The sequence below is a fragment of the Vigna angularis genome, chromosome 4 (genome assembly GCF_016808095.1).
Source record: "Vigna angularis cultivar LongXiaoDou No.4 chromosome 4, ASM1680809v1, whole genome shotgun sequence".
Classification (NCBI taxonomy): Eukaryota; Viridiplantae; Streptophyta; class Magnoliopsida; order Fabales; family Fabaceae; genus Vigna; species Vigna angularis.
In genome coordinates, this window is record NC_068973.1 from 28,724,157 (window position 1) to 28,750,284 (window position 26,128).

Sequence of the window (26,128 nt, forward strand, 5' to 3'; positions counted from 1 at the left end):
TGTTATTAAAATAGGTTACATTAAATAAAGTAGTTGATAGAATAATTTATTGAACTATTTACTATAAAGTGTACTTTTAATGAAATCTAAAATAAAAATAATGTTATTAATTAAGTTTTAGAATCTCATTTTTTCTATTATCTATAATAATATTTAAAATGGATATATTGTTTTTGTACTTGTTTTTGGTGAGGATTTTATCTTTTATAAAAGAAATATTTATTAATGCATAAATATGTAATGAAAATATTACATTAATATTAAAAAAATGGTTAGAAATCGAAATACAAGTAGGAGTATAAGATAAAAACTATTTTATCTTGATGGATATTGTCTTCTTTTATTTGGATTGAGTTTGTTTTGTATGGTTTTGGATTGAGCTAGTTGCTTTGTTTAATACATTATTCTTTTGCGTGAATTTTACTTGAAATCCACTTAAAAAGAAATGAAAACTTATAAACCTGAAATTAAATTCGTATGACATTTAACTGATATTGGAAATGTTATGAAAGACATTAAAATATTTACAAGTTTGTTGCCTCTCTAAAAAAAACTTTCAAAACAAATACAACTTTTCTTATTGCTTGATTAATTTAAAGAAAAAAAATCGAAATATATAGTAATTTAAAAACATTAAAAAAATTGAATTTCTTTTTTATAAACGAAATAATATTTTTCTTACACCAAACAAGGGGCGGTTAAGATTTTCTTCTGGTTTGTGTAAATGAAGAAAAGTACGTAAGTTCGAAATAAATGCTTTGACAAGAAAGAAAAAACATCAGCCTATTTGGTACCCTTCATCCATGTTGCAGGAGTACAATACCAAACATGCCCATTTCTTCTTGCATAAGTAATAATTGGGCTTCTTGATCCATAAAGTTATGATAATACTCTCTTTGCAGTAACTTTCCATCTTGCCCTGCATCACAATTACAAATTACTAACTCCAGCAGGCCTTATATATTTAGATAGTTAGTAGTTTGCAAACTCAGCTATGAAATTGGGCTCAAATAATTTATTCTAAATAGCATCATATACTAAACTGTATATCATAACTTTCATTTTTACCTGATTTTAGTGAATAAAATCAATTCTTTTTAACTTTTTATCTTGTATAATTATCAAGTTTAATGTGTTTTATTTATTTAATGTTTGTTTTACTTTTAATTTCTATTTTAAGTAGGTTAAATAAGTGAATAAGAAAACATGTTTTGGACAATAAAAAAATTATTTTTAATAAATTTTTATATTAAGCTCCACTGGAATTGAGTCCAACGCTACAAAATCAGTAGACATCTAGTGTTGTAGGGGAGCCTAGTGTCGAGCGATGGATACACGTGTCAGGCACCACATGCAAGAGAAATTGTTGTCGTCAAGTGTTGGTTTTGTAGAAACTACTGTTTTGTGTTTTATTTGGTTGTGTTGGGTGATACTGATATTGTGTCAGGTGGTAGTAGTGTTGACATGTAAAAAATAAGTACTTATTCATGCTTTTTATGAGAGTTTTGGGTATTTTTCATTTTGCACGATAGAATAATACTTTTAATGTTTAGGAGAGCCTTTTAGAGGTTACTAGAGGTGTTGGGAACATCTCCCACTCCTCCTTGGATCTTTTAATCCATCCATGAAGATTTTTCTCCTCTTTGGGGTTGGAGTGGAAGATGAGCAATGAATAGGAGATGTGGATGTAAATGGGGAGCTTGGAGTAGTTACTAAGTGCCTTGTAAAAAAGGAAGTCCTCTTCTTTTTTATTCCAATTTCTTTCTTACCTCTTCTATTTGTAAACCTTAGGCTCTCTAATATGGAGAGTTAAACCCATTTGTTGAGATTAAATGTAAACATAATTTGTGTTCTTAATGTGTGTGTGTATATATATATATATATATATATATATATATATATATATATATGTTTTTCCAATTCAAGTTAGTATTTGATTTGTGTGATTAATACTTGTTGTGACTTGATCACCCATGACTTGTTTAAGGTTCTTAAGGTGTTAGAAAATGTCTTTTGAATTTACAACTAAAATTTAATACGTAATGAAGCTTGTATCTAAGGATAAAACATGTTTCTCTAGTAATCTTAAGACTCTTGAACTTAATGCATCATTGCTTATTGATAATTCAAGAAATTGAAACTTGATAATTTATCATAAGCTTAAAGTCACTAGGAATAGGATTTGAGTAATCTTGCGAGTTGATTTTGACATGAATTTAGAATTGAGATGAATGTGTATGCATAAATATGAAGTTGACACTAGTAAAAACCTGTTTTTTAACTCGCGTTATATGCTTCGGTTTAGGTGAAACCGAAGGCTATCAAAACGCGGTGGCAGTTTTGTAGTTTAAGCGAACTTATACGCCTCGATTCAAGGGGAACCGAAGCATATAGGGCATATTACCTCGGTTGATAATACAACTGATGCCTAAAAGCCCACCTATCCACCTGACAGGTCTGAAATTTGAAGTTTGCGTAGAGCCTATGGCTTCGGTTCATTCAGAACCGGTGCGAAACAATGTTTATACCTCGGTTGGTACTACAACCGATGCCTAAAAGCCCACTTGTCCCCCTGACAGGTCTCTGAAATTTGAAGTCTGCGTAGAGCCTATGGCTTTGGTTCGTTTAAAACCGGTGTGAAACCATGTTTATGCCTCAGTTTAGGCGAGAACCGAGGCGTATAACTATTTCATATTTTCTTTTTTTTTTTATGAGGACTACATGCCTCGGTCGAGAGTAGAACTGAGGCATATATGTGTGTATTTCTTCGGCTGAGCGTAGAACCGAGGTAGTATTGCTTACCTCTTAACCTCGCTGTGTAAAAAAAACTTAACATACAGTGTTTCATTTCCTTCTTCCTCGAGAAACAACTGTTCTTCCTCTCTTGTGCAAAAGACATTTTCACCATTGTTCTCGCTCTCGCTCCCTCGCTTTTGGTTTAGTTGGTGCCTCAATTGCTCACGCTTTGTCCGTCATCGTCGTTCTTCCATTGCTCGCGTTTAGTTGGTGCCTCCCTCGCATCGGTGCTGCCATTCTCGCACCTAGTGGGAAGCCTCGGCCTCCATTTCGTCGCTACACCAGCCCATGGTGCCCGCTGCACCGCCCCTGGTGAACCGCCCCCTGGCTGCTCCGCCTCTGTTGCACGACGCCCTGCTGAACTGCCTCGCTGCTCCGCCCCCTTCCTCCACGACATTCATTTTTTTCGTGGCGTCTTCTTCTTCCTAGTAAGTTTTTTTAATTATAATTTTTTATATAATTTGTGTTATATAATTTGTATTAATTGGTTTATATAATTTTTAGGTTTATATAATTTTGAATTGTTAGGATTGAATTGGATGATGATGAAAATTGTTATATAATTTTGAATTAGAGTATAGAAATTAAGGAATATAATTTTGAATTGTTTGGATTAAATTGGTTGATTTGGTGATGAAATAAATTTTAAGGATAGAAATCATGAAACTAACTAATGTGTTGTTTGTTTTTGTCTAGATATTGTATTGTTGTAATGAGGTTTTATACACGGACATTCTCGATAGTTGACCGGCTTTCACGCTCCCAGGTTCCTATTCTTAAAATTTTCCTTTTAATATGAACTTGTTTGCTTCAATATATTGTTTGTTTGAATATATTGCATGTTGCATATGTAATTATTTGTTTGCTTGAATATATATTATTGTTGTGAATTAGCCTTAGTTTCCCGTTTGAGATTCAATACAAAAATTATTTACTATCTCTAGATTTTTTTGAACAAATGTACTTTTTACAAATGAAAAGAGAGGAGATGGTAATAATAATTTACAAGTATTGAATTTTGAATTGTCCGGTTGGACAGTTTAAGAAGAATAATAACTTTTTCATAGTTTATTAATACATATAAATTTTAATATACATGTCTTAAATTTCATGAAGTTTTGTAGTTGTATTTTGTATTGATCTTCGGGTGCATATTTGATTGTGATTTATAATCACTTTCATTTCGTGTAACCTAAAGACCAATGCGAAATGCTGACAAAATTTCGTGAAATTTTAGATATGTTGTTTAAAATTGATATGTTTAATAAACTAAAAAAAGTGAATCTTCTTGAATGGGATATGGTCACACCTTGAATACAAACACTATCAAAGTGATCATTGAAGATTATTGAAAATGTGTAAACAATTTCAGTAAACATGCGTACGGATCGATGGTGGATTAATTTACCACGCATCAACACTGAGTACGAGAGGAGGGTAGAAGAATTTATAGAGTTTGCGCAATGTAATGCGAGTACAAGTGGTGGTGATGAAGTCAAGTTTAGATGTCCCTGTGTGAACTGTTTGAATGGGAGGAAATTGAACGCAACCGATATTAGGGAACATCTTATCTGTGATGGTTTCATACGAAGTTATACAACATGGATATGACACGGCGAGACAACAGACTTTCCAACTGTCTGTCCAACTGAAAATGTATATGATTCCACCATAGATATGGAAGATCAACCAAAAGAAGACAACTTAGAGGACATGATCCGCGATGTTGGCGCAAAAGCTTTTGCCCAAGCACATGTGTATGAAACAATGTTCACGTATGTGGAGACTCCTTTGTATGTCGGTTCAACTAAGTTCATATGGTTGTCATCGGTGTTAAGACTCATGAATTTAAAGGTGAGCAATGGATGGACTGATAAGAGTTTTCCATAATTGTTGTCGTTGTTGAATGAAATGTTGCCAGATGGAAATACATTACCCACTCGTAATTATGATGCAAAAAAATTCTTTGTCTAATGGGTGTGGAGTATAAACGGATACATGCATGTCCGAAGGATTGCATATTGTATAGGAATGAGTATGATGTTTTGACAAAGTGTCCAAAATGTGGGATATCACGATACAAGGCAAAAAACAACGGTGAAGATAGTGGTCACACAGAAAAGAATGGTTATGCTTTGAAAGTAGTTTGGTACCTTCCACTCGTGGCCAGACTTAAGTGTTTGTTCGCGAATCCCAAAGATGCTAAAAACCTAAGATGGCATGCAGATGAGAGAACAATCAATGGGTTGCTTCGTCATCCAGGTGATTCAAAGTAATGAAAAAATATTGATCAAGAATTCCCCCAATTTGGTCAAGAATGTAGAAATGTTAGGTTTGACTTAGCTACTGATGGAATGAACCCTTTTGGTAATATAAGTACCAATCACAGTTGTTGACCCGTTATACTGATAATTTACAAGTTATCTCCTGGATTGTGCATGAAAAGAAAGTACATGATGTTGTCAATGTTGGTATCTGGTCCAAAGCAGCTTGGAAATTACATAAATGTTTATCTTAGGCCACTAGTTGAAGACTTGAAGTTGTTGTGGGTTGATGGGGTTGAAATATTTGATGTCTTTGCTCTAGAAACTTTCATGATGCATGCCATATTATTTTTCACCATTAATGACTTCCCAACTTACGGTAATTTGTCGGGGTACAGTGTGAAGGGTCATAAAGCATGTCATATATGTGAAGAAAACATTGCAACTCATCAATTAAAACACGGAAGGAAGACAGTGTATATGCGTCATCAACAATTTTTACAATCTAATCATCCATATCGAAGGTTAAAGAAAGCATTCAATGGAGAACAAGAGAAAGACAATGCACCCACTCCACTTACTGGACTTGAAGTTCTTGAAAAAGTTAATAGAGTACATCATGTATTTGGGAAAACGTCCAAGAAGTCTTTTGTAACGACCCCTTGGAAGAAGAAATCAATATTATTTGATCATCCATATTGGTCAAAGTTAGATGTTCGACATTGCATAGATGTCATGCATGTAGAGAAGAATGTTTGTGATAGCTTGATTGGTACACTACTAAACATCCAGAGAAAAACAAAAGATGAAGTGAATGTGCGTTTGGATTTGATTGACATGAAGATCTGAGAAGAGTTGGCACCAAGAAAGATTGGTAAACGTACTTATTTTCCCCCTGCATGTTACACAATGTCCAGACAAGTGAAGATAAGCTTTTGTCTTTTGACCATGTATCTGAGGCTGATCGGAATCTTATCTGGCAAGATCTATTGGTAAGTTAAACAATATTGCTCCAAATTCTAGATTCTACATATTGATAAATTAGTATTGATATAAGGTTATTACTTTCTTTGTTGCAGATGACATTTGATATGTCAAATGTCGAGAGCCTAAGGATTAGGTGTTTATCTGCAATTGTAGAAAGATTTTGGGGATTTAAGACAAAGATTTCGGGGATTTAAGACAAAACTGACGTCCAGATATATATTTGGAGTAAAAAGTAATGAAACTTCATGTTCAAAATATTCTGCAATTGACGAAGAAATATGGCGTCAATTTGTAGAGCTTCGTTCATCCGAGATGTGGCAGGTAAGTGTAGGTAAAATTATTCAATTCATCATTCATAATTTTATATCATAACAATTGTTTCATTTTGTCACAGGAAACAAGGTCAAAAGCACAGGGTATAAGTGCTCAAAATAAAAATCCACACCTACTGTCTCGTGGTGGATACATGAAGCTTGAGGAGAAAATAATGAAGCAGAAGTTAGATAGTAGACTTTCACTTTCTGAGGGTGGTGACCCTTCTCCTCCTCCTTCACCACCATCTCGGCACGAGAAGTGGAAGTTAGCCCGTTTAAGATCATCGGGCTCCTACACTTCCGACACTACCAGAGAGATATATGAAAGAATTGTACGATGTCATTTTTCATTTTTAAACAACATTTTTGTTATATATATTACATAGATCTTTCAAATAATTATGAAGTTTTGTTATGTTACAGGACTCCTTGGTTGAGCATAGCTCCCAAGGTCAATTCACACAATAATTTCGTGAGGATATTCTTGCCACAGCTATTGGACGACCTGAGCACCCAGGACGGGTTCGTGCTGTTGGGACTGGCATAGGCATACGACAGTTCTTTGGGTCTTCCTCACGTCCATCTTCATCCGGATTAAGTAAAGAGTATGAACAAAAGCTGAAGGAGGAAATAAGAAAAGAGATGACGCAGGAAATCACAAAGTTGCTGAAATGGTTGCGCGTCAGTTCCAACAGCGTTATGAGGATTATGGCAATCGTCCTCCGCCATCTCCTATAGCGGAACATGTTGTGCCCCCTACAGGTAAACTTAATAATCATTTTTGTTTCTTAATTTTCTTTTTGTATAACCTAACATTTAATTTGACAAGTAGAAGCGACAAAGGAAGTTGTTCAGCTGTCGGTGCCCTAGGGGACAACATGGATGACACTCGTCCATGTTAGTTATATCGGGACCATGCTAGTGGCTCGTGGCACAATCTATGAGACAACCACTGTAGTGCATGGTGTACAACTAGCTGAAGATGAGGTCAAGGTCATGGTGGATGAAGTTGTTGTACCAGATGTCGTTCTTCCTGTGCCTATAGATGAGTTTTTCACTGTGCAAGAGGCATTTAAGTCCTTCGTCGCATGGCCTAAACATTTGGTTGGCGATGTATCTAATCCCCCGGTAAACACTCCTACTATATACTTCTCAATTTTAATTTTACTTCTTATTGACGTCATAACATAACTATTTTTTCATGTAACAACAGACAGATCAAGAGGGAAGTCCTACACCGAAGAAGACTCATTTATCTGAGGATGACCCTCTTGGTGCGTTAGACGAGCTTGTTAACATCATTTCAGATGCGTCGATGAGTGTACACTGAGATTCTACTACATTCGGAAGATAAGCTCAGAGCCCATTGTACTTGCATCAGCAAGATGTCAGGGAGCTTGCGTCGGGGAGAGAAAAAATTAATATTACACTCATTCAGATGTGGATGATGTAAGTTTATGAGAACTTTTTTATATAATTCTTTTTTATCTAGTTACTTATATCAAATTATTTCTTCACTTTAGGTATATGTTTGATGTCAGTAACAAGAAGGGGTTCAATGATGTATATGGGTTCATTGACCCCTCTATGACTCATTAAAGAAATAAATTTGATGATATCCAAACATACATCACCACCTGCTTTGCAACGGGGAAGGAGATATATTTTTTCCCTTATATACTTGGGTAAGTGACGTTTGTTAACTTTAAAGTTTCATTTATTAATTTTGGTATATGACAATTAAGTAATTACCAATTTCAGGCATCATTGGCAGCTACTTGTGATCTTTATACCGGAGAACACTGCTGTCTGGTTTTGTTCATTGCACAAGTCTCCTCCCAGCCCTCTTAGACATGTAGTAGATTGGTAAGAACCTCAATGTTTCAACTTTCTTTGTTATATAAATGTATGCTAAAGAATTTTTTTAATAGTTCCCTTGCAACACATATGATGTTATCTGGGAGATCTATTACTACAACTAAAAAGCTTGCATGGGTTTCCCTTAAGGTTTGGTATTTTAGTCCATACTTTGTTACATTTTGTACCATTCCAATTATGTTACTTAACATTTTATAATTATGATGATATATTGTAGTGTAATATAGACAAACACGATCATATGAATGTGGTTACTACGTTATGTTTTGGATGATGACCATTATTCGTGCACATTACACTAGTGGATTGCAAACGGTAATATTTACACTACAAAAAAGAAGGGCATTACCGAAGGCCATAAGCCCTCGGAAACAGCCTAAAATCATCGGTAAAAGATAATTACCGAAGGCTTATCGACGGCCAAAGAGCCCTCGGTAAATCTCTTGTCGCTAACATTTACCGAGGGCTTTCGCCCTTCGGTAATTACCGAGGGCCAAAAGCCTTCGGTAATTTCCGAAGGGCGAAAAAAAAAAACAAGGCATATCATTCTTAAATCTCTTTAATATAATACGTATATAAAACCTACCTAATATAATATAACGTACTTGATATAATATCATTCATAAATAATAAAATATCATATAAAAAAACTAATCATTCACGTATATTTATCAGTAGCATCCAAATAACCCAACTGATAACCAATTACTATTACACTTTAAACCTGTTATATGCATTAGCTTTCAAAGATTTATATAAAAACAAGATCACGTTAAAGCCTCTAAAAACAACTTTTACTGCAAGAGTATATAGCATCCTTAGAAAAGACCTAGGATGAATCACGTAAAACATGTCAAACAATGCAGAGAAAATGTGTGCACTGGTATATAAAAAAAAAACACAGGTAACAGTACAACCCAAAAGAAATGACTAAAATTTCTAATGTTCTTCCATTTTATCCTTTTCCACGCCCTAACTTTCTTCCATTTTATTAACTGGGGGAGTAATAGATTGAGACACATACTCATTATTTTCCTGGTTGAGTGGATGTCCCGGTGCATCATCCTCCTTATCAAGGTCAAAAACTATAGTTTCTTTCTGTATCTGTGAATTAAGGAATATAAAATACAAACTCAATGATAATATAAAAATATATAAGAGCAAGCAACTTATCAATTCCAGGTGGCCAGGTGATCAAAAGGAAAAGTAAAGTTGAACACAACCATCCAACCAACCAATTATTAAAGCATCTGGGCTAGTTTGGTATAGCCTTAGAAATGATATGCAAAATACAGGGACGAGGTTTATATAATTGCTTGAAAAAACACATAAGATTTTTCACCCACAATTTTAAGGGTATACTGATAATGCTAAATTTTACCATATTTTAAGCATAATTTTAGTAGCAAAATCAACTCCATTCTAACTTATAACTTGCTTAATCCTCTTGTTTTGTCTTGTTTTCTAAATAATTGTGTTTTTGGCTACTTTGATGAACTTTCATCAATAATCCCTTATTTTGTAGCTAAAAATGAGCTTGGAAGAGTCTCCAACAAATTATAGAGATGAACCAACCACAAGGCACGCAGAAACGCTCGTCACACATGCAGAAAATGCTCGGCGCCAGAGTGACGCCAAGTGAACATTCGTCCCGCTATCTGAAGAGGACGCTCGTCCTGGAGCAGAAGAGGACGCTCGTCCTGGACGTTTTGAAGAGGACGCTCGTCCAGATGACGTGAGAAGAAGACGTTCGTCCAGGACGCTTAGAGAGGACGATCGTCCCGGCAGAAGTGAACGCTCGGCCTAGAAGAGGACGCTCGTCCAGCCAGGCAGAAGAGGAAGCTCGTCCAGCCAGGCAGTAGAGGACGCTCGTCCAGAGAGTTAAGAGGACACTCGTCCAATGGGATAAGAGGGTTCTCGTCCAAGATTTAGGACGCTCGTCCAGGCCAGAGAAGAGGACGCTCGTCCAGATTTCAGTGGACGCTCGTCCACTTTCAATTTTTCCAGAGAGTCTCGCGCCCGGGCGCGACTTTTCCAGAGAGTCTCGCGCCCGGGCGCGAGACAGAAGGGGCGCCGGGCGCGACTTTTGCTGATGTGTCTATTTAACCCAGAAACGCGAAGGAGTTACGGTCTTTGGTTCTTTGGAGGTGCGATTTCACGTCTGGAGCTCATGGAGGGCGCGAGGAGCTTGTGGGAACATCTCCTCCTCTTCCTTTGGGTCTCCTTCTTCTTCCACCTTCCATGTTTGTAAGCTTTAGGGTTCTCCATGGAAATGGAGAACTAGATTCATCTTTGTTGGGATTAGTTGTAGCCTTCGAATCTTGTGTAATTGTTGAATGATTTGATTATATATATGCCTTTTCTATCAATTGCTAGTATTCTTGTTTCCAATCTTAAAGCTTGCATGTAATGAGGACGTTCATGACCTGATTTTGGGGTTTTATGGATTATGGGGACGTAAGATGAAACCCAGAACTGAAATAGGAGTCCTTGTGGTTCATTGATTCTAGGGACGGAAGATGATTCACATGTTGTCTTAGATCCTAGTTCTTAATGCGGGTTTACTTGTTAGATTGTCCAAGGGATTGGAGTTTGATAAGGAAAACCTAGGCTCTTTCACCTAAGGGATTAGGGCTAGAGTGTTTTAATGGATTGATTTTAGTAAATTGATAGAGAGGAGATGAAATTGGTTATACACAAGAGTGCATTGGTGAAAACTAACCTTAATAATGTCTTTTCATACCATTTCTAGTCTTTTCCATTTCCAAGTGCCTTCAATACCAAAGTCCAACCTTGTAATTATGTATGAATTTACATTTCTACACTTGTTTGTAAATTGATGTTATGTTCTTGAGTCTATATGAGTTGTTAATCGCACAATTCTCTAGTATTACGAGTCTCTTGGGAAAACGATACCCGGTCTTACCGGTTTATTACTTGAACGATTCGACACACTTGCCGAAATCGAGCCCAACAAGTTTTTGGACAAACAAGTTTTTGGCGCCGTTGCTGGGGATTTGGGGATTGAACCCGAGTCCTAGCAACGGCTAACAAGTTTGGGTTAACATATACCTGACTCAATAAGGATATTTGAGCTATTATGATCATTTACAACAGTATCAACTTCTTCCACTTTCTCTTCGTGATCAGAAATGTCAAGGCTGTTTTCACCAGAATCATCATTGGACGAAATCTCAGCAAATCTGGTCCAACAAAAGAACTAAATGAATAGGATATTCAGTCAAGATTTGCTACAAGTTTTACTCATGTCAGATATTAGAATGGTCAAACAAAAACAAATAAGCATAATGTTTATCATAATGTAATTTGAATAGAATATTCTTGTTGATGATCAAAATCCCAAAACCATAGGCCTTTCCTGATGTAATTTGAATAAGAACAGATAAGCATAATGTTTATCAAAAATTTTATCATAGATAACATAAAAATAATAAATGGATGTAAGGAATACTACTGATGGGAGATGTCGGTTGTCGGCTCTTAAATAAATCTTAGTACCTCAAAGAATTAGTTGTTGACTCTTCGCTAAATGATACCCTACATTCAACCAAAAATAATAATAATAATAATAACAAAACAACAATAATAATAATAAAAGATTGTTTGCATCCGCCCAATGCTTCTCTTTGCACCGCAGAATCCTCTTTTCTCTGTCATGTAAACACAAACCAATCTTCTCAACATACTTCCTAACTTGCAATTCATAATCAAGGAAAGACCAACATCAACTTGCGAATAGCAAATTGAACTTGTATTAGCACATGGAAAACCACACAAAACTAATTTCTTGTGAGCTCAAAAACAGTAAAATCAGCATAAAGTTTATATAAAAGTTGAATAGTCTTGTGTCTGAGTAACAGTTACACTAAAATATAAGTTAGAACTTGACATGTTTGAAAATTCTGAATACACATTCTCAAAGTATAAAAGGCATGACAACACTTTGTTGGAAAATGAAAACTTTGAAGGCAAATCCAAATGCAGTACATATTAAACCAGAAAATTGGTGAAGTTCTATGTTCTGACCTTCTTCTGGTTATGCAGAGTTTGACAAATTTATAGGGAAAAAGTAAAGAAAGTAGCAAAAGGATAGTTAATTTTGAGAATGAATGAGAGAAAAGTTTATGAAACTTTGAGGGAGAAAAGTTTATGAAACTTTGAACATAAGTGCTCCACAATAAACCAGGCATCTCAATATTGCGGACAACCTCTCCCAGCTTCTTCATGTCGGTCTCATCATCCCAAGGCTTGACATCGAGTAGGACAGAAGACTTGCCACCTATACAATGTCATTCAGTTACAGTTTCCAACAATTTCAGCAATGAAGTAAAATCTAGAGATAAGAAAAAGCCCCTGTATGTGACAAGTTCTCATAAATTTCAACCATTGTTCTACTATATAGCAACATGCCAAGTTTCTAAGTTTCCCAAATAGCAAGACAATTTTACTTGAATTAAAAAAATTCCAGAACAGCTTCCATCAATATTTTAGTTATGGGAAATGTTTCATGGACCAGAAATTACTGTCACCATGCTCTTAAGAAAGCTTACTCTCTTTTATCTTGGCAGGCTTTTTAAACCAGTGGTGGTGAGCGCAACTTTGGATTGTACGAGAAGATAAACCCTAAATCAGAACAACTTTGGCATCGCCTCCGTTTTCTTCTATGGCGCTTTTCGTGTCTTGGAGAAGCACCGTCCACAATGGAAGTCGTCACGTCAATGCCTCCGTCCTTCAACCCCACACACTTTTGGAGAATGGAGAGGAGCTCGAGAACATCCAATGGCGATGGCGGAACCGTAATACACAAGTGGGGTTCAATGGTGCTTTCAAACTCTGAACGAGAGAAGGAGACAGAGATTACATGGGGGAGAGGGGAGTGAACTCAAATGGAGGGCAGGTTGCTTTCGCGAATACGGATTTTGGGAAAATGGAAGAGGGAAATCCCAATTCCTGATTTCAATATGTCCATGCCTATACCGATGGCCAAACACCTTCGGTAAATTAGTTGCCCATTATCGACGGGCATAGGCCGTCCATAATAACTATTTTCATTGATCTTCGGTAAAGCCTTCGGTAATTCATCTTTACCGGCGGCTCAAGTGACCTTCGGTATTAGTCCTTCGGTAAATAAGACATTTCTTGTAGTGTTAGGTTTGAATTTTATTATCTCTATAGTTTAGATTTTATATACACTAATTGAAATCATTGTTTTTTATGGAGAGATTCAATATGACAGCTTCAATTCCAGATAAGTCACTTAAACTCATGAGGAAAGCACAAACTAAATATATAATTCACTTATATAATAGTATGTAGTACATATTACGCAATAGTAAGTTCTAAGTTTATCCTATAAGTTGTTTTATGCTTTTGTACATTATTATTAGTTTAACTTTGTAAGTTGGATTGATTTATGCTTCAAAGTTGATTTATGATCACATTGGATTGATTTATGCTTTAAGAAGTTGATTTATGATTATATTGAATGTATTTATGTTTTAATATAATTTTTATTCAAAACATATGCTTCTAGATTGTTCTGGACTGTTGTAGTTGTAAAATTATATGCAGGTTTGTTTCTACAGTTGGGACTGTTGCAAAAACATACCCATTCTTAAAAAAAGCAGGAGAATATGTTTCGGTTGTGACCATAACCGAGGCAGAAAACCCATATAAGGCATCGGTTCAGGCCCTAACCGAGCCATAAAGGCTTGCGAAAGAAGAAGAAAAAAAATAAAAAAAGACCCTATTGCCTCGGTTCAGGTCTGAACCGACGCAGTAGAGTTGGACATACTGCCTCGGTTCAAAGGGAACCGAGGCATAAAGTCCTGCAAAAAAAAAATTAAAAACACAAAAAACATACTACATCGGTTGCCTTTGAACCGAGGCAAAATCTTACACTTTTATGCCTCGGTTCCGAACCGACCTTTTTTGCCTCGGCTGGATATGCCTCAGTTCGTGAACCGCTGCCTATAGGCGAAAAGAATCGTTGTCGTTTCCCCTGACTGCACTAGTGTGATGAAATATAGTCTTGGCATTTGTAAATATTCTATGTTAATTTTCTGGTGCACACCAACTTTTTGATAAAAATACAAAAAAAGTTTCTTTACATTTTTGTGAATCTTGTTGTCTAATTAAGTTGTGAATTGCTAGAATTGTCATGTGTTACACAAGTTTTTATGGAGAGAATGATATTTATTTTTTGTTACAGGTGATATATGTACTTGTCGTTCTCCATTAACAATATATTACTCACGAACATAATTAGTCAGTATAATAATAAAAATTCGCCAGTAAATTGTATTTACTGACAAATTACTCACATAAAGAAAATCATCGATAGAGTGATCGTCGAATAATTATTATCAGTGAATGCACAAATCTATTGGTAAGTACCAACGATCACAAATTCACTGATAAATGATCGTTAATAAATGTGTGACTGGATTTTCTTCTTCATCCTCATTTTCATCTTTTTTTTATTTCTTCATCTTTTTCCTCCTTACCACAGTTAGATCATCTTGCCACTATTTCTACCTCCAAGTCATTTTCATTCTTTGGGGTCTCATTTTTCTCCTATTTTCCTTTAGGTCTTTCTTCTTCCTCTTTCTCTTTCTCCGCCTCTCCTTCTCTAACTCTAACAATCACTATCACTATCATCGACATCTTTCACGTATGTGTCACCGACGCGATTGACTCACCTCCTCTTCCTTTTTTTTTCTATTTTCTTCTTATTTATCTCCTTTTAAGATATATAAAAAAAAAACTCTATCAAATTAGATAGGAAATTTATGGTCCAAAGTACCATAAAATGAAATTGTCAATAACTATAATAATAAGATAATAACTATAATAATAAGATACTGATGAAAATTAAAAAAATTAATTGCTATCACTATCAAAATATATATTCATTAGTAGATTAAAATTTAAAATTTGTGAATAATTATTGTAGTAACAGTGACTAGTACTACCAATGATTTTTAGAAAGACTCCACAACTTCATTAAAGTGCATATAGCCCTTATCCTTATCCAATATACATGTAACCATATATCATATTTATCCATGTTTTTAGACATATGATTGGATTAAGACAAAGCTATTTTTAACACTTTATCTGGGCTCAAACCTTAAGTTGGACTAAGAAGATTTCCTTAATATTCGTACTTTCATATAATTATTTTTTTCTCTCCAAAATTTTCCATGCAATATCCATCCACATGCAACACACTATTTCTTTTCTATTCAACATTAAGAGTCTAAATTGATTAAGATACCATAAATAAATAAATCTGAGAGCAACATATAATAACTCAACGAATCATATATCGTTAATTATATCCATTTTTAAATATCATTATCTTTTCAACAACTTTGTAGTAACTAACTTTTTGTTTAAATGATCTATACAAGATTGAACATGTTAAATTATCACGTAAGTAAATACAAAAATAGAGTTTAATTTATGTATCCACGTAGTATCAACTAATAATTAATTTAAAAAAATCTCATAATAACATAATTTCAATAATTATTATAAAGATCAATAGTTTACTATATAATAATTTATACTTGAACAAAAGTGTATTACACTCTAACTATGTTTAAATTAAATTATAAAAAAAAGTATGTATGTATGTATATGTATATATATATATATATATATATATATATATATATATATATAGAGAGAGAGAGAGAGAGAGAGAGAGAGAGAGAGAACAAGTCACACTGATCCAGCCAGTTTCTTACTGATACCAACCAAAATCCCACGTCTGTATTCCATTATTTTCTCTTTGAAGCACTAGTTATTATTATAATACATATTTCATCTTCGAGGACTAGGGTTTATTTACGTACTGATAATATAACATGTTTTTTTTATCTCTAACTGCTCCCATATCTTGTTGTCAAATAATTATAAAATACACATTGAGTTTTGTGTTAAACTTTTGACTTTGCGGTTCCAAATGTTGATAGTGCATGAATATGCTTCTCGTATGGAAGAAGGAATGTATGTTTTTGTTTTCTTTTTCTGCTTGAAAGTGTTCCTCTATTTGTATTTCTAGAAGTCGAGTACTAAAGATAACTCCATTTTTTCCGTTTTAAACTCTGATTGTAGAAACCAGTCCAATGTGTGTGTGAAAGTGAAACTAAAGTACTCTTTGGAAATTAGCTACTCTAGAAGAAAGGTTGTCGTTGTTAAGGACATTTCAACACCACATGTCTAGAGAGTTATAACCAGAATTAGAACAGTTCAACTTCAATGCCTGAAGACTCTTATATGCGTATGCATGTTAAATGATTAATAATTAAAATTTCTATTTTAATGTCTATATATAAGTCTATATGATTGATTAAAGGATCGTGTGTGCTTATAAAGTAAAGTGTGCGAATGCTCAGGGATGTGTAACAGTTTAAGGGGCTCCTGCACTGCATGAAATGCATGAGGATTAATAGCAACGTCCTTGTTTTCTTATCAAAGATCGATATTTATTTTTTCTTTTTCATTTTCATCTTCAGTACTTTTTTATTTGTTCATTGATCATTTCTTTGTTGTTTAAATGAGACGAATGAGAATGAAAGTTAAGTAGGAGAATTACTATTTTATTTTTTTCAAGAGAAGGAGGAAGTTTCCTGATAAGTTCGCAAGTAGAACTACGAAAAATATGTATTACCTAATATATATTTTTAAAATCAATGTAAAGTGAGATGAAAAGTATGATGTTAGGGCTAGTGAACTAGAATTATATAAATTATTTTCTTCTAGAAAAGTAAAAAATAATATATCAAATGAATATAAAAATATGTTAAAAATATCTTTTTCCATACAAAATACTGGAACTTCTTATTTTTCCCTTTTCGTGTCTTTAAAATTTAGAGCCAATAATAAAGTAAATAAATTTTTGAACTTCTTTTTCTAAAACCAAACATGTTAGAGTATATTTGCGAGTTAACTTTTGGAAATAAGAAAGGGAGAACACGTTTTTTTTTTTAAATTAAAAGAGTTATTTAATGTTTATAAAAATAAGTAAGAGATTTAAGATGGTAAATTTATGCTGGTCTAGTACCATTTATATATGGAAAATCATTAAATTAGAGATAATAATTAGAGATAATAATTAGAAATAGAATTTGATTTTATTCTCTTTTAAACCTTACTTCAGAAAGTCTTTAACCCTTCCGACCATATGGCCAATTAAATCATTTTTCTATTATATGAAATAAAAGAAATTCATTACCATTTATTGATGACTTGATTCTTATGAATACTTTTCAAGTCGGGTGTTCTTAAATTTGATAAATCGATTATTTGGAACTGTTAATGACTTTTAGTAGACTTGTATGTAAGATGTAACCTCTGGCATTCGGATTACTTTGTCACTGCCTTTATATATATATATATATATATATATATATATATATATATATATATATATATATATATATATATATATATATATATATATATATATATATATATATATATAAAATAAGATCTCTTTAATTTAAAATATAGACAAAGTATGGTTTTATTTTCAATGGTACGTATTAATTCCACATTGATAAAACTTATCAATTATTTTCCTGTTTGATATTTGAGATTGATGATTCAAAGGAACTACAGAAAATTTCTTTATAATCACACATATCACTAAAGAATATTTCATATAGTAATTATTAACTGTTTAATTATAAAAGGTTTGCTCCCACTAATACAACCTTTATTTTATATGCAGGTCAAATGTTAATATAAACCTTGTTTTTTTTTTTCTAACAAACAAACACATAAGGAATCCTCCTATAAAATCTTGATGCCCCCATTAATGGACATTTCATCATAGACCTGCACTATTATATAATACATAGACCTATGAGATAAATATACTATTAGTTCCATTTATTTAACAAAGTTTTGACCTAGAAGGACAAATTTAATAATGATTACTTTCATATTTATCGAACAAGATAATATACTCTTGTTTTTAAAAAAAATATATTTTTTCTCTTTTCGAGATTTTAATTTTGGTTTACTTTGTGTTGAGTATTTCGAATTATTTAAGCATACTGTCTTGGATAATGAGATTTATGGGTATACTTTTTTTTTTTAAAAAAAAGACATTGTTCTAGAATTTGATTATACACTAAGAGGTTAATTTCTTACCTATATCAAACGGAGCCAGTAGCAAAATTAAAAAAGTAACAGATATGTATTTTTGTTGTTGTTAGAGTTTAGTTTTAGCTTTTAGGAGTTAACACAGTAACACCTCTCCACACACTACTTTTTCAACCCAATTAATATTGCAGAACACGTATTAATGACGCACCTAATTACGCCGGCCATTAATATTAACGACTGCATCAGAATACTGAAATTAAATATAAGTTTTCTTTTAGAAAAAAAAGGTATGGTAGATTGTCATTACCTCCATTGAAATACAGTACAGTATAGATGCTTTCAAAGTTTCAATGATCAAAGGTTGCCAGATTAGCATCCATGTGATTCTGATCATACAAAGAATAATGGGATTGAATATATTTAGTGCCGACAAACATCAGCAAACTAAACTAAACGCAATGTACAATACATGCCAAAGAATGATGTCAACGGCGTAGGTCATAAGAAATTCGAGCACAAACTGCTCAAAAGAAAAAGGAAAAAGAAATCCAACAAAGAAGTTTCCAAATTGCTGCAGCTATGCAGTGACCGAGAGAGCAACAAAATTCAACTTTGCCCCCTCTTTTCGAACTAGACAATAACTCCACAAACCAATCCCTATCGATCTCGGTTTGGATTCGATCCAGTCTTCTGTATGAACGAAATTGAACACTAAATTCAACAATAAGAAGAAGATCCTAACTAATCTAAGAAATAGTTGAACAGGTCTATGGAAGGAGTATGAGGTGAAACAAAGCTGAAGTTTGAAGAAGGGCTTGGCAAGACGAAGGCACCAGTACCCTCCGTAAAATTTCTTCCACTTTGAAACGCGGGACTCAAATCGTGAAGGAAGCTAACCATGGATGGATCCGAAGACGGAGGAGAGAAAAAATTTGAAGGAATGGGAGAGAGTGAAGCAGGCCCCGGAGACAAAATCCCTTGAAACATGTTTTGTTGCGATCTCTCCACTACCCCATCACCAATGATCTCTATCCCTTCCACATCGTTTATGATATTCATATCCCCGTGACCCATCACCGGTTTCTTCCCCATAGGGGACAAGGCCTTCTCCACGGTGGCGTAACGCGCCGCCGGTGACACCATTCCGCCGCCGGTGTTAAAAGGGTCGTTGTTAATGATGTTGGGAAGAGGGTCGGAGTTGTTGTTGTTGTTGGAGGAGGAGGAAGTGGAGCCAGTGAGGCGTTGAACGAGGTTCATGAAGTCACTTGGTGTGGTGTGGATAACCTTGGGGGAAACGGTGTAGATTATTATGGGTTGACGCGGTGGTGGTTGGGGGTGGGAAGGTTGTGGTGGCAAGGGTGGTTTCTTGATTTTATGAGAGTCTTTGTTTATTCTGAGCGGTGTGGGGCGTGGACCTTGGAGTTGTAGTTCTCTCCTGGGCGATCTTTCAGTGGGAATGTGTGAGAATTGATCCATGTTGGTGCGGTGAGAGGGAAAAGGTGTGAGTGGTGAGAATGTTATTGAGGAGTGGTGAAGCATAGTTGTGTTATGATTTTAATCTGGGGATGGAATATAAGGGCACATATAAAGAGATCTGGTCAATGGTGAAGAGGGATTATTTTAATGAGAGATTACAAGTTTTTGGTAAAGTTTGGCTTGTTGTGAGGTAATTTTTAAGGGTTTCTCAGAGCTACGGCCGGTTTCGTGATGTTGTGGTTGTCTGAACGCGTCTGGGGAGAGTTGGAAAAGGTCTCTTCTTCTTTTGGCATGTCATTGTAGGATGTGATGACGTGGGTGGAGAGGTGTGTGTGAGAGAGTTCGAATGCAAGTGGATCAGTGTTGACAACTTTGACAGTGGCCCATGTAACGCTCTGTGTGGTTTCTATTTCGTATCATTCAATGAGAATTTAAGACTTTTGAGTGCAACATGGCTATGCAGTGAATCTAACGGAGAACCCGTCCTTCACCTATTTTTCTTTCTTCTTTGGGTTACCGTTTACTCATCTACCTTTATTTATCGTTAATTTAGGTTACCAATGTTTCCTTTCCACATCTGTATCATTAGTTAATATTTAGCAATCAACATAAAACTAATGACTGACTTCTTAGTTAAATTCCTCAAAAGAAAAGTATGTAATTTTCGGATTTAAACTCCTCAAGAATCCGGTAATAAACAATAAAAGACCTAAATTATCATTGTGGTAAAAAAATATATATGTTATAAGAATACACTCTTACTTGTTATCTATATTTTTATTTGTTAATATTTATAATAAATTATTATATTTGATGATATTTGAAAGTGAATTTAAGTTTAACTTTTAAACATATACTCTTTCGTCGTTACAGTAGATTCAACAAATATTATTTAAATAGATTCTTATATATTTTAGTTTAAATCATTCTCATAAAACTAAATAAAACTAAATAATAAAGTAAAAATTAATTTTATTAAAAAAAGATAAATATCATATGAATACACTCTTCGTTGTTATTTTTCTTTTTAATATTTGTAAGAAATTATTATATTTGACGATATTTCTAATTGTCACTGTGTTTTTTTTTTATGAATTAGTAGGTGGTGTAGGAGAAGGTTACAAGGTTTTATTTTGTGGATGACCTTGGTGTGATGGCTAGTTGAATGATATGTAGGTAGAAGAAGGGCGTGAATCTCCTGGTGGGATCCACTTTTACTTGTTCAGTGGAACGATCTCATATTGCAACTTCTATTTGCAGTATTGTTAATAATAATAGAAGTTACCAATGAAAGAAATAACAGTTTATTAAGTTCCGGTATATATAACGTTTATTATTTTGCTAAAAAATAAATAACATGTTCCACTTTAACACAAAAGGCACCTTGTGTCACCTCTAATATTTTTCAATTTTATTATAATATCAGCAAATGTCAAGATTTTAAAAAACAATTAAAATGAACACTTACGTGCATGCATAGTAAATTTTTGAGATGGACGTTGTTTGAATCCTTTGGCCATAGGCAATTGTCACCGTTTTGTTTAGACAAAATAGGTCTGGATACAGTCTATTCAGATTTTAGATGGTATTTCGATGAGCACGGCATTTTATTTTAGTCAAGACATGTGATTGTGATTTCTCTCGGATAATTGTTAAAAACTTAAGGATAAATATGGTTTTGGTTTCTGTTAAATAAATATGTAAATGGTTTATAGTTGAAACTTTGATACTCTTTAGTTTATGTACTTTTAAAAGAATTAGTTTTGGTTTATATTTTTTTAAAGATGTTAAAGCTTATCATACATGTTAAATATTAGAGAAGTTGACACGTCTCACGAGTGTTTGACACATGTTTCTCTTTTAATTAAAATATAATTTTTAAAATTAAATTTTTAATTTATTTTAAAAATTTATTAAAAAAACTGTTATTTATTCTGTGCAAATTAATTTATAAGGTTTTTCAAACTCTAAGAGTTGTTAGTCGTAGCTATTAATTTGTACAAATTTCTAACTATCTCTTATCTCTAATATCAAATTTATATTTTTTTTTTTAGAGTTTTAACTTCTTCTATTAATGACTATTATTTTTTACAAAAATTTGAAATATTTTTTATTTTCAACTATTTTAGTTTAAATATTATTTTCGTTTTCTCATTTTTTTTAGTTAATATTCTATTCAATTTGATAATTATAGTTTAGTGTTTTAAGTCGGCTCAATTGTATTATTTAGTTTGAGTTTACTATTTTATTTTGCTTGCATTACATGACAATGTCACTGTTGAAATGTTTAAATTTTTGTCAATATCTATTTGTAACAATATTCAAATACTCTAATGAAGACAAAAAAACATGACAAACTTCTTTTACCAAAGTGTTCAAATATATATCATTAAAACATTTCATTCTTAAAAACACCATAGTACATAAAAGTAAGTTAAATTAAAACGTAATTAAAAATAAATTTATATTTACTCAAAATCCATAGAGTAATATAATTTCATCCTAAAAAACATCATAAACTCCTTAAATGTTGCTAGCACGAGATGATTTTATTGTACTCAAAGGAGACTCGAGCTCATTTGCACAAATATTAAAGTTAAATAATCAATGGCATGAGTGTAATTTGCAAGTTTAGGGATGCACCCATACACTTGTTATGACACTTACAATAGAAAGGACGGTCTATAATTAAAGTATATCAAGCATAATGCTTCAACTATATCAGTAACTTACTTGAGGTTGACGATCAAAGAATGTGACCAATTCATAGGAATTTTTCCTTCCTTTATTATCATGTATGCTTTTAGTGCACCCAAGGTTGTTTGAACCTGGATTCTAAATTGTTGTACTTCTATTGTCACTGATTAGAAGATGTTGATGATGAGACAGTGTTAGATAAAGCAAGGCTTAAATATGAAAGTCAAAGTCTTGCATTTCTAAATGAGCTAGAAGGAGTTGCTCCCAAACCTATGCATCTCACTCTCCCAGAATGCTCAGGACTAGATCTATCAAAATGGGTTACAACCCGGTCCATCAAGGGTTCGGGCTGGGTTGGGTTTTAAAAAAATGTATTTCTTTATGCGGGTCAATTTTCAATCCGGCTCATTCGGATTGAATCCATGGTGAATCAGGTTGGCTCACCAACCCGCCTAATTTTATTTTATTAATTTATTATCTTTAAACCCTAAAAACTACTTTTCTCACTCACTGTGACTCTATACCAAAAAAGAAACATCATGTTGCTCTCGCGAATATCCTCTACTCTCGTGAATCTGCTATACTCTCGTGAATCTGCTCTCACGATTCTCTCACTTCACTGTTGATCATCCCCAACCTCCAACCTAGGTTAGTTGTTCCATTCCCTCCTGTACAAGTGCTGTTGTTTCGTTCCAATATGTTATTTCCCTTTTGATTTTCTGATTTCTGATATAGTTTATCCATATGGTATTGTATTATGATGGAAAACCCTTACCCATTTATCCTTCCATTTTCTTGTTCTCATTTATTTCCATCACACCTTTCTTTGTATTTGGTGGCATTTGCAATTTCATTCATTCAATTTTTTCTACATGGTTTGTTGAATACTTCACTGATCATTCTCACCCTTAAAAATTATAAATGGCTCCTAATTAGGAAAACCCCCTTTATCATCCTCAAATTTATGTGTAAATGCAGACATAAGATCCAATTTTGATCTTACAAATCGTTGCAAGTGTGATGATTTACTTAAATGATAGATCAGAGATGAACATTTGATTTTATGATGCATACTTAAATATATTTCCTTTCTTTTTCAGGGAGCAATTAGGTGTTTGGTGTTTGTCACTAATTCTTCTGTAGTCAAAGAGTTTCTTCTGTCTTTGCTTAAGAGGTCTCAACTTGTAGATTGTGAAGGTAAAGCTAAAGTATTGTCAAGTCCTAAAGAGGTAGACAATGATCAAAGTGACTTGAAGGGATGCTCTCAGAGGTAAAGTGATTAATTTATACAAGTGTAATTTTCAATGTTGGTGTCTATTAGCATTTCCCAAATTATATTGGTCTTGCATTTCTTTTTTTGTTTCTTAACTGAGATAATACATATTTTTTTCTGTTGTTTTTCATTCGATCTATGGAGCCCACATCTTGTTGATTATCTGCTCACACAGGTTTATTATTTCCTTTGATGGCTACACTATAGTACTTGAATTTTGATAGAAGATTATGCATAGTTCCACTAAGTAATTGTGGTAGTAGTTTTATAATTTATTAAGACAATTTCGTTTGAAAAGGACAGTAAATGTGAGTACATCTTCCAGTGATCTATATTAGTAGATTTGTAAGTTATAGAATGACTTTTCTCTGAAAGCAAAAGTCATGAAAGAGAAAGATTATATATCTAAGCAATAAAATTACTTTCCTCTCCTCTGGTTATTCTTTCCAAACAATAAACTTAGAAATACTACTAGTGCAAATGAGTTCCTCCGCTATAAAGAGTTAATATGATTATAGGCTTAATACCTCTTTTGGTCCCTCGAAAGAGGAGGATTGTTCAAAGTGGTCCTACCTTTTTTAAAAAGTTCGAAGTGGTCCCAATTTATGAAAAATTGGGTCAAGTTAATCCTTTTTGGTTATGGCATCAAAATTTTAACGGTGCAAGTACCCTCTTGGACAAAACATAATGAGGTGTCCATTTTTTGTGATTGCATGTCACTGAAGTTAAATGATGTGTTCAACGAGAGGGAGAGGGAGATGTGCGAGAGGACGGAGACTGAGAGGCTAACGAGCTCTTCGGCGAAGTGAAGAACGCGTTCGGCAGTTGTTGCGGAGAGACGATGGAGCTCGTCCTGAGTGGTGATGCGCCGTGTGTAATTTCTAAAGATGGCAGTGGAATGGATAATGGCCCAAATGTTGCAATTTGGGATTATGGTTTTTGAATTTGGGTTTTTGTTTGATCTGTGTTTGGGTTCCTTTGAGAGCTGGAATCCTGGCCGTAGAGTTGTGATCTTCTGGTGGTGCAGGACATGTCGTCTTCTTCGAACGAGTTTATTTGGACCGGGCCTCAAGGAACACCAGGCTATCTGGACCTAGATTACCACCGCTCATTCCGGTTGACCGAGAAGAGCGACGTCTACAGTTTCGGAGTTGTGTTGTTGGAGCTTATCTCGAGAAAGAAAGCGATGGACCAGAACAGAGACAAGCGCGAAATGGTGCTTGTGGATTTGGTTGTTTCCAGGATCCAGATGGGGTAGCTCCACCAAGTTCTGGATCTGATCTTTAAACTCGGCGACAGCGATGGAGTGGTCGTCGCCGTAGAACTTGCATTCTGTTGCGTGGCGGCGGATAAGGACGACCGGCCGGATTCAAGGGAGGTGGTAGAGGAGCTGCGGCGGGTGCGGAGTCGGACGGCGGCAACAAAGGAGTGAAATAAAGAGTGGAAGAACGAGAAGGTGGTTTCCACGCGCAAACCGAATTTGGGTTTCCTGATATCATAAAGCTTTGATCTATGGCCGAGAGCCCCAACGGCCTTGATCCTTGTCTAGTTCTCATGTCACCGTATTCTTTTTCATTAGCGGTTGGAATGGAACTAGGCAAGGACCCAGATTCGGTTTTCGGTTGAAATGTCATAAGAGATCCAAAAGACGCAAGTTTTTCTTATGAGAAAACTAGCAAAGGAAGAAGGTGCTACTACGCTACCCAAAGACACGAGCTGTTGTAGACGTCGGTTAATGCCATGTCCGACGTCTATAGTGCCCTTAGACGTCGATTAAAGGTATTAACCGACGTCTATAGTGCCCTTAGACATCGGTTAATGCCATGTCCGGCGTCTATAGTGCCCTTAGACATCGGTTTTGGTGTAATCCGACGTCTTTTATAGACATTAATGTCACTCGTAAAGACGTCGGATCGGGATCTGACGTTAAAAATCCAAAATAACAGACGTCTAAAACCCTTTCTGCACTAGTGGTGGTTTAGAGTATGTTGCTGATGGAACAAAAATAGGAACCTCAACAATGTTGCGTCATTTGTCAAAGTGTTTGGTCCTAAAGAAATTAAAAGACAATGATGTAAGGAAAATGATAATTGGTCATGCTGGAAAATTAAGATCGAGGGAAATTGACCAAAAAGTTGTAGATGACCTTATTTTAATGGCTATTATTCAACATGGACTTCCATATAATTTTGTTGAATATAAGTGGATTAAAGAATTACTTGTATATCTAAAGGTTTAAACCCTCGGATGGTCCTCATATTTGTATGAGAATCTCAAGTGGGTCCTCATATTTGCAATTG

General features: G+C 34.4%; 1 protein-coding gene across 1 annotated transcript; it reads right to left on the reverse strand.

The window, feature by feature from the left end:
- Positions 1-18,766: 18,766 nt before the first annotated feature.
- Positions 18,767-20,099, reverse strand: LOC108331182 (protein MKS1). The gene has a single exon (XM_017565825.2). The coding sequence runs from the start codon at positions 19,919-19,921 to the stop codon at positions 19,124-19,126; it is 798 nt and encodes a 265-aa protein (XP_017421314.1). The 5' UTR covers positions 19,922-20,099; the 3' UTR covers positions 18,767-19,123.
- Between the last annotated feature and the right edge of the window lie 6,029 nt (positions 20,100-26,128).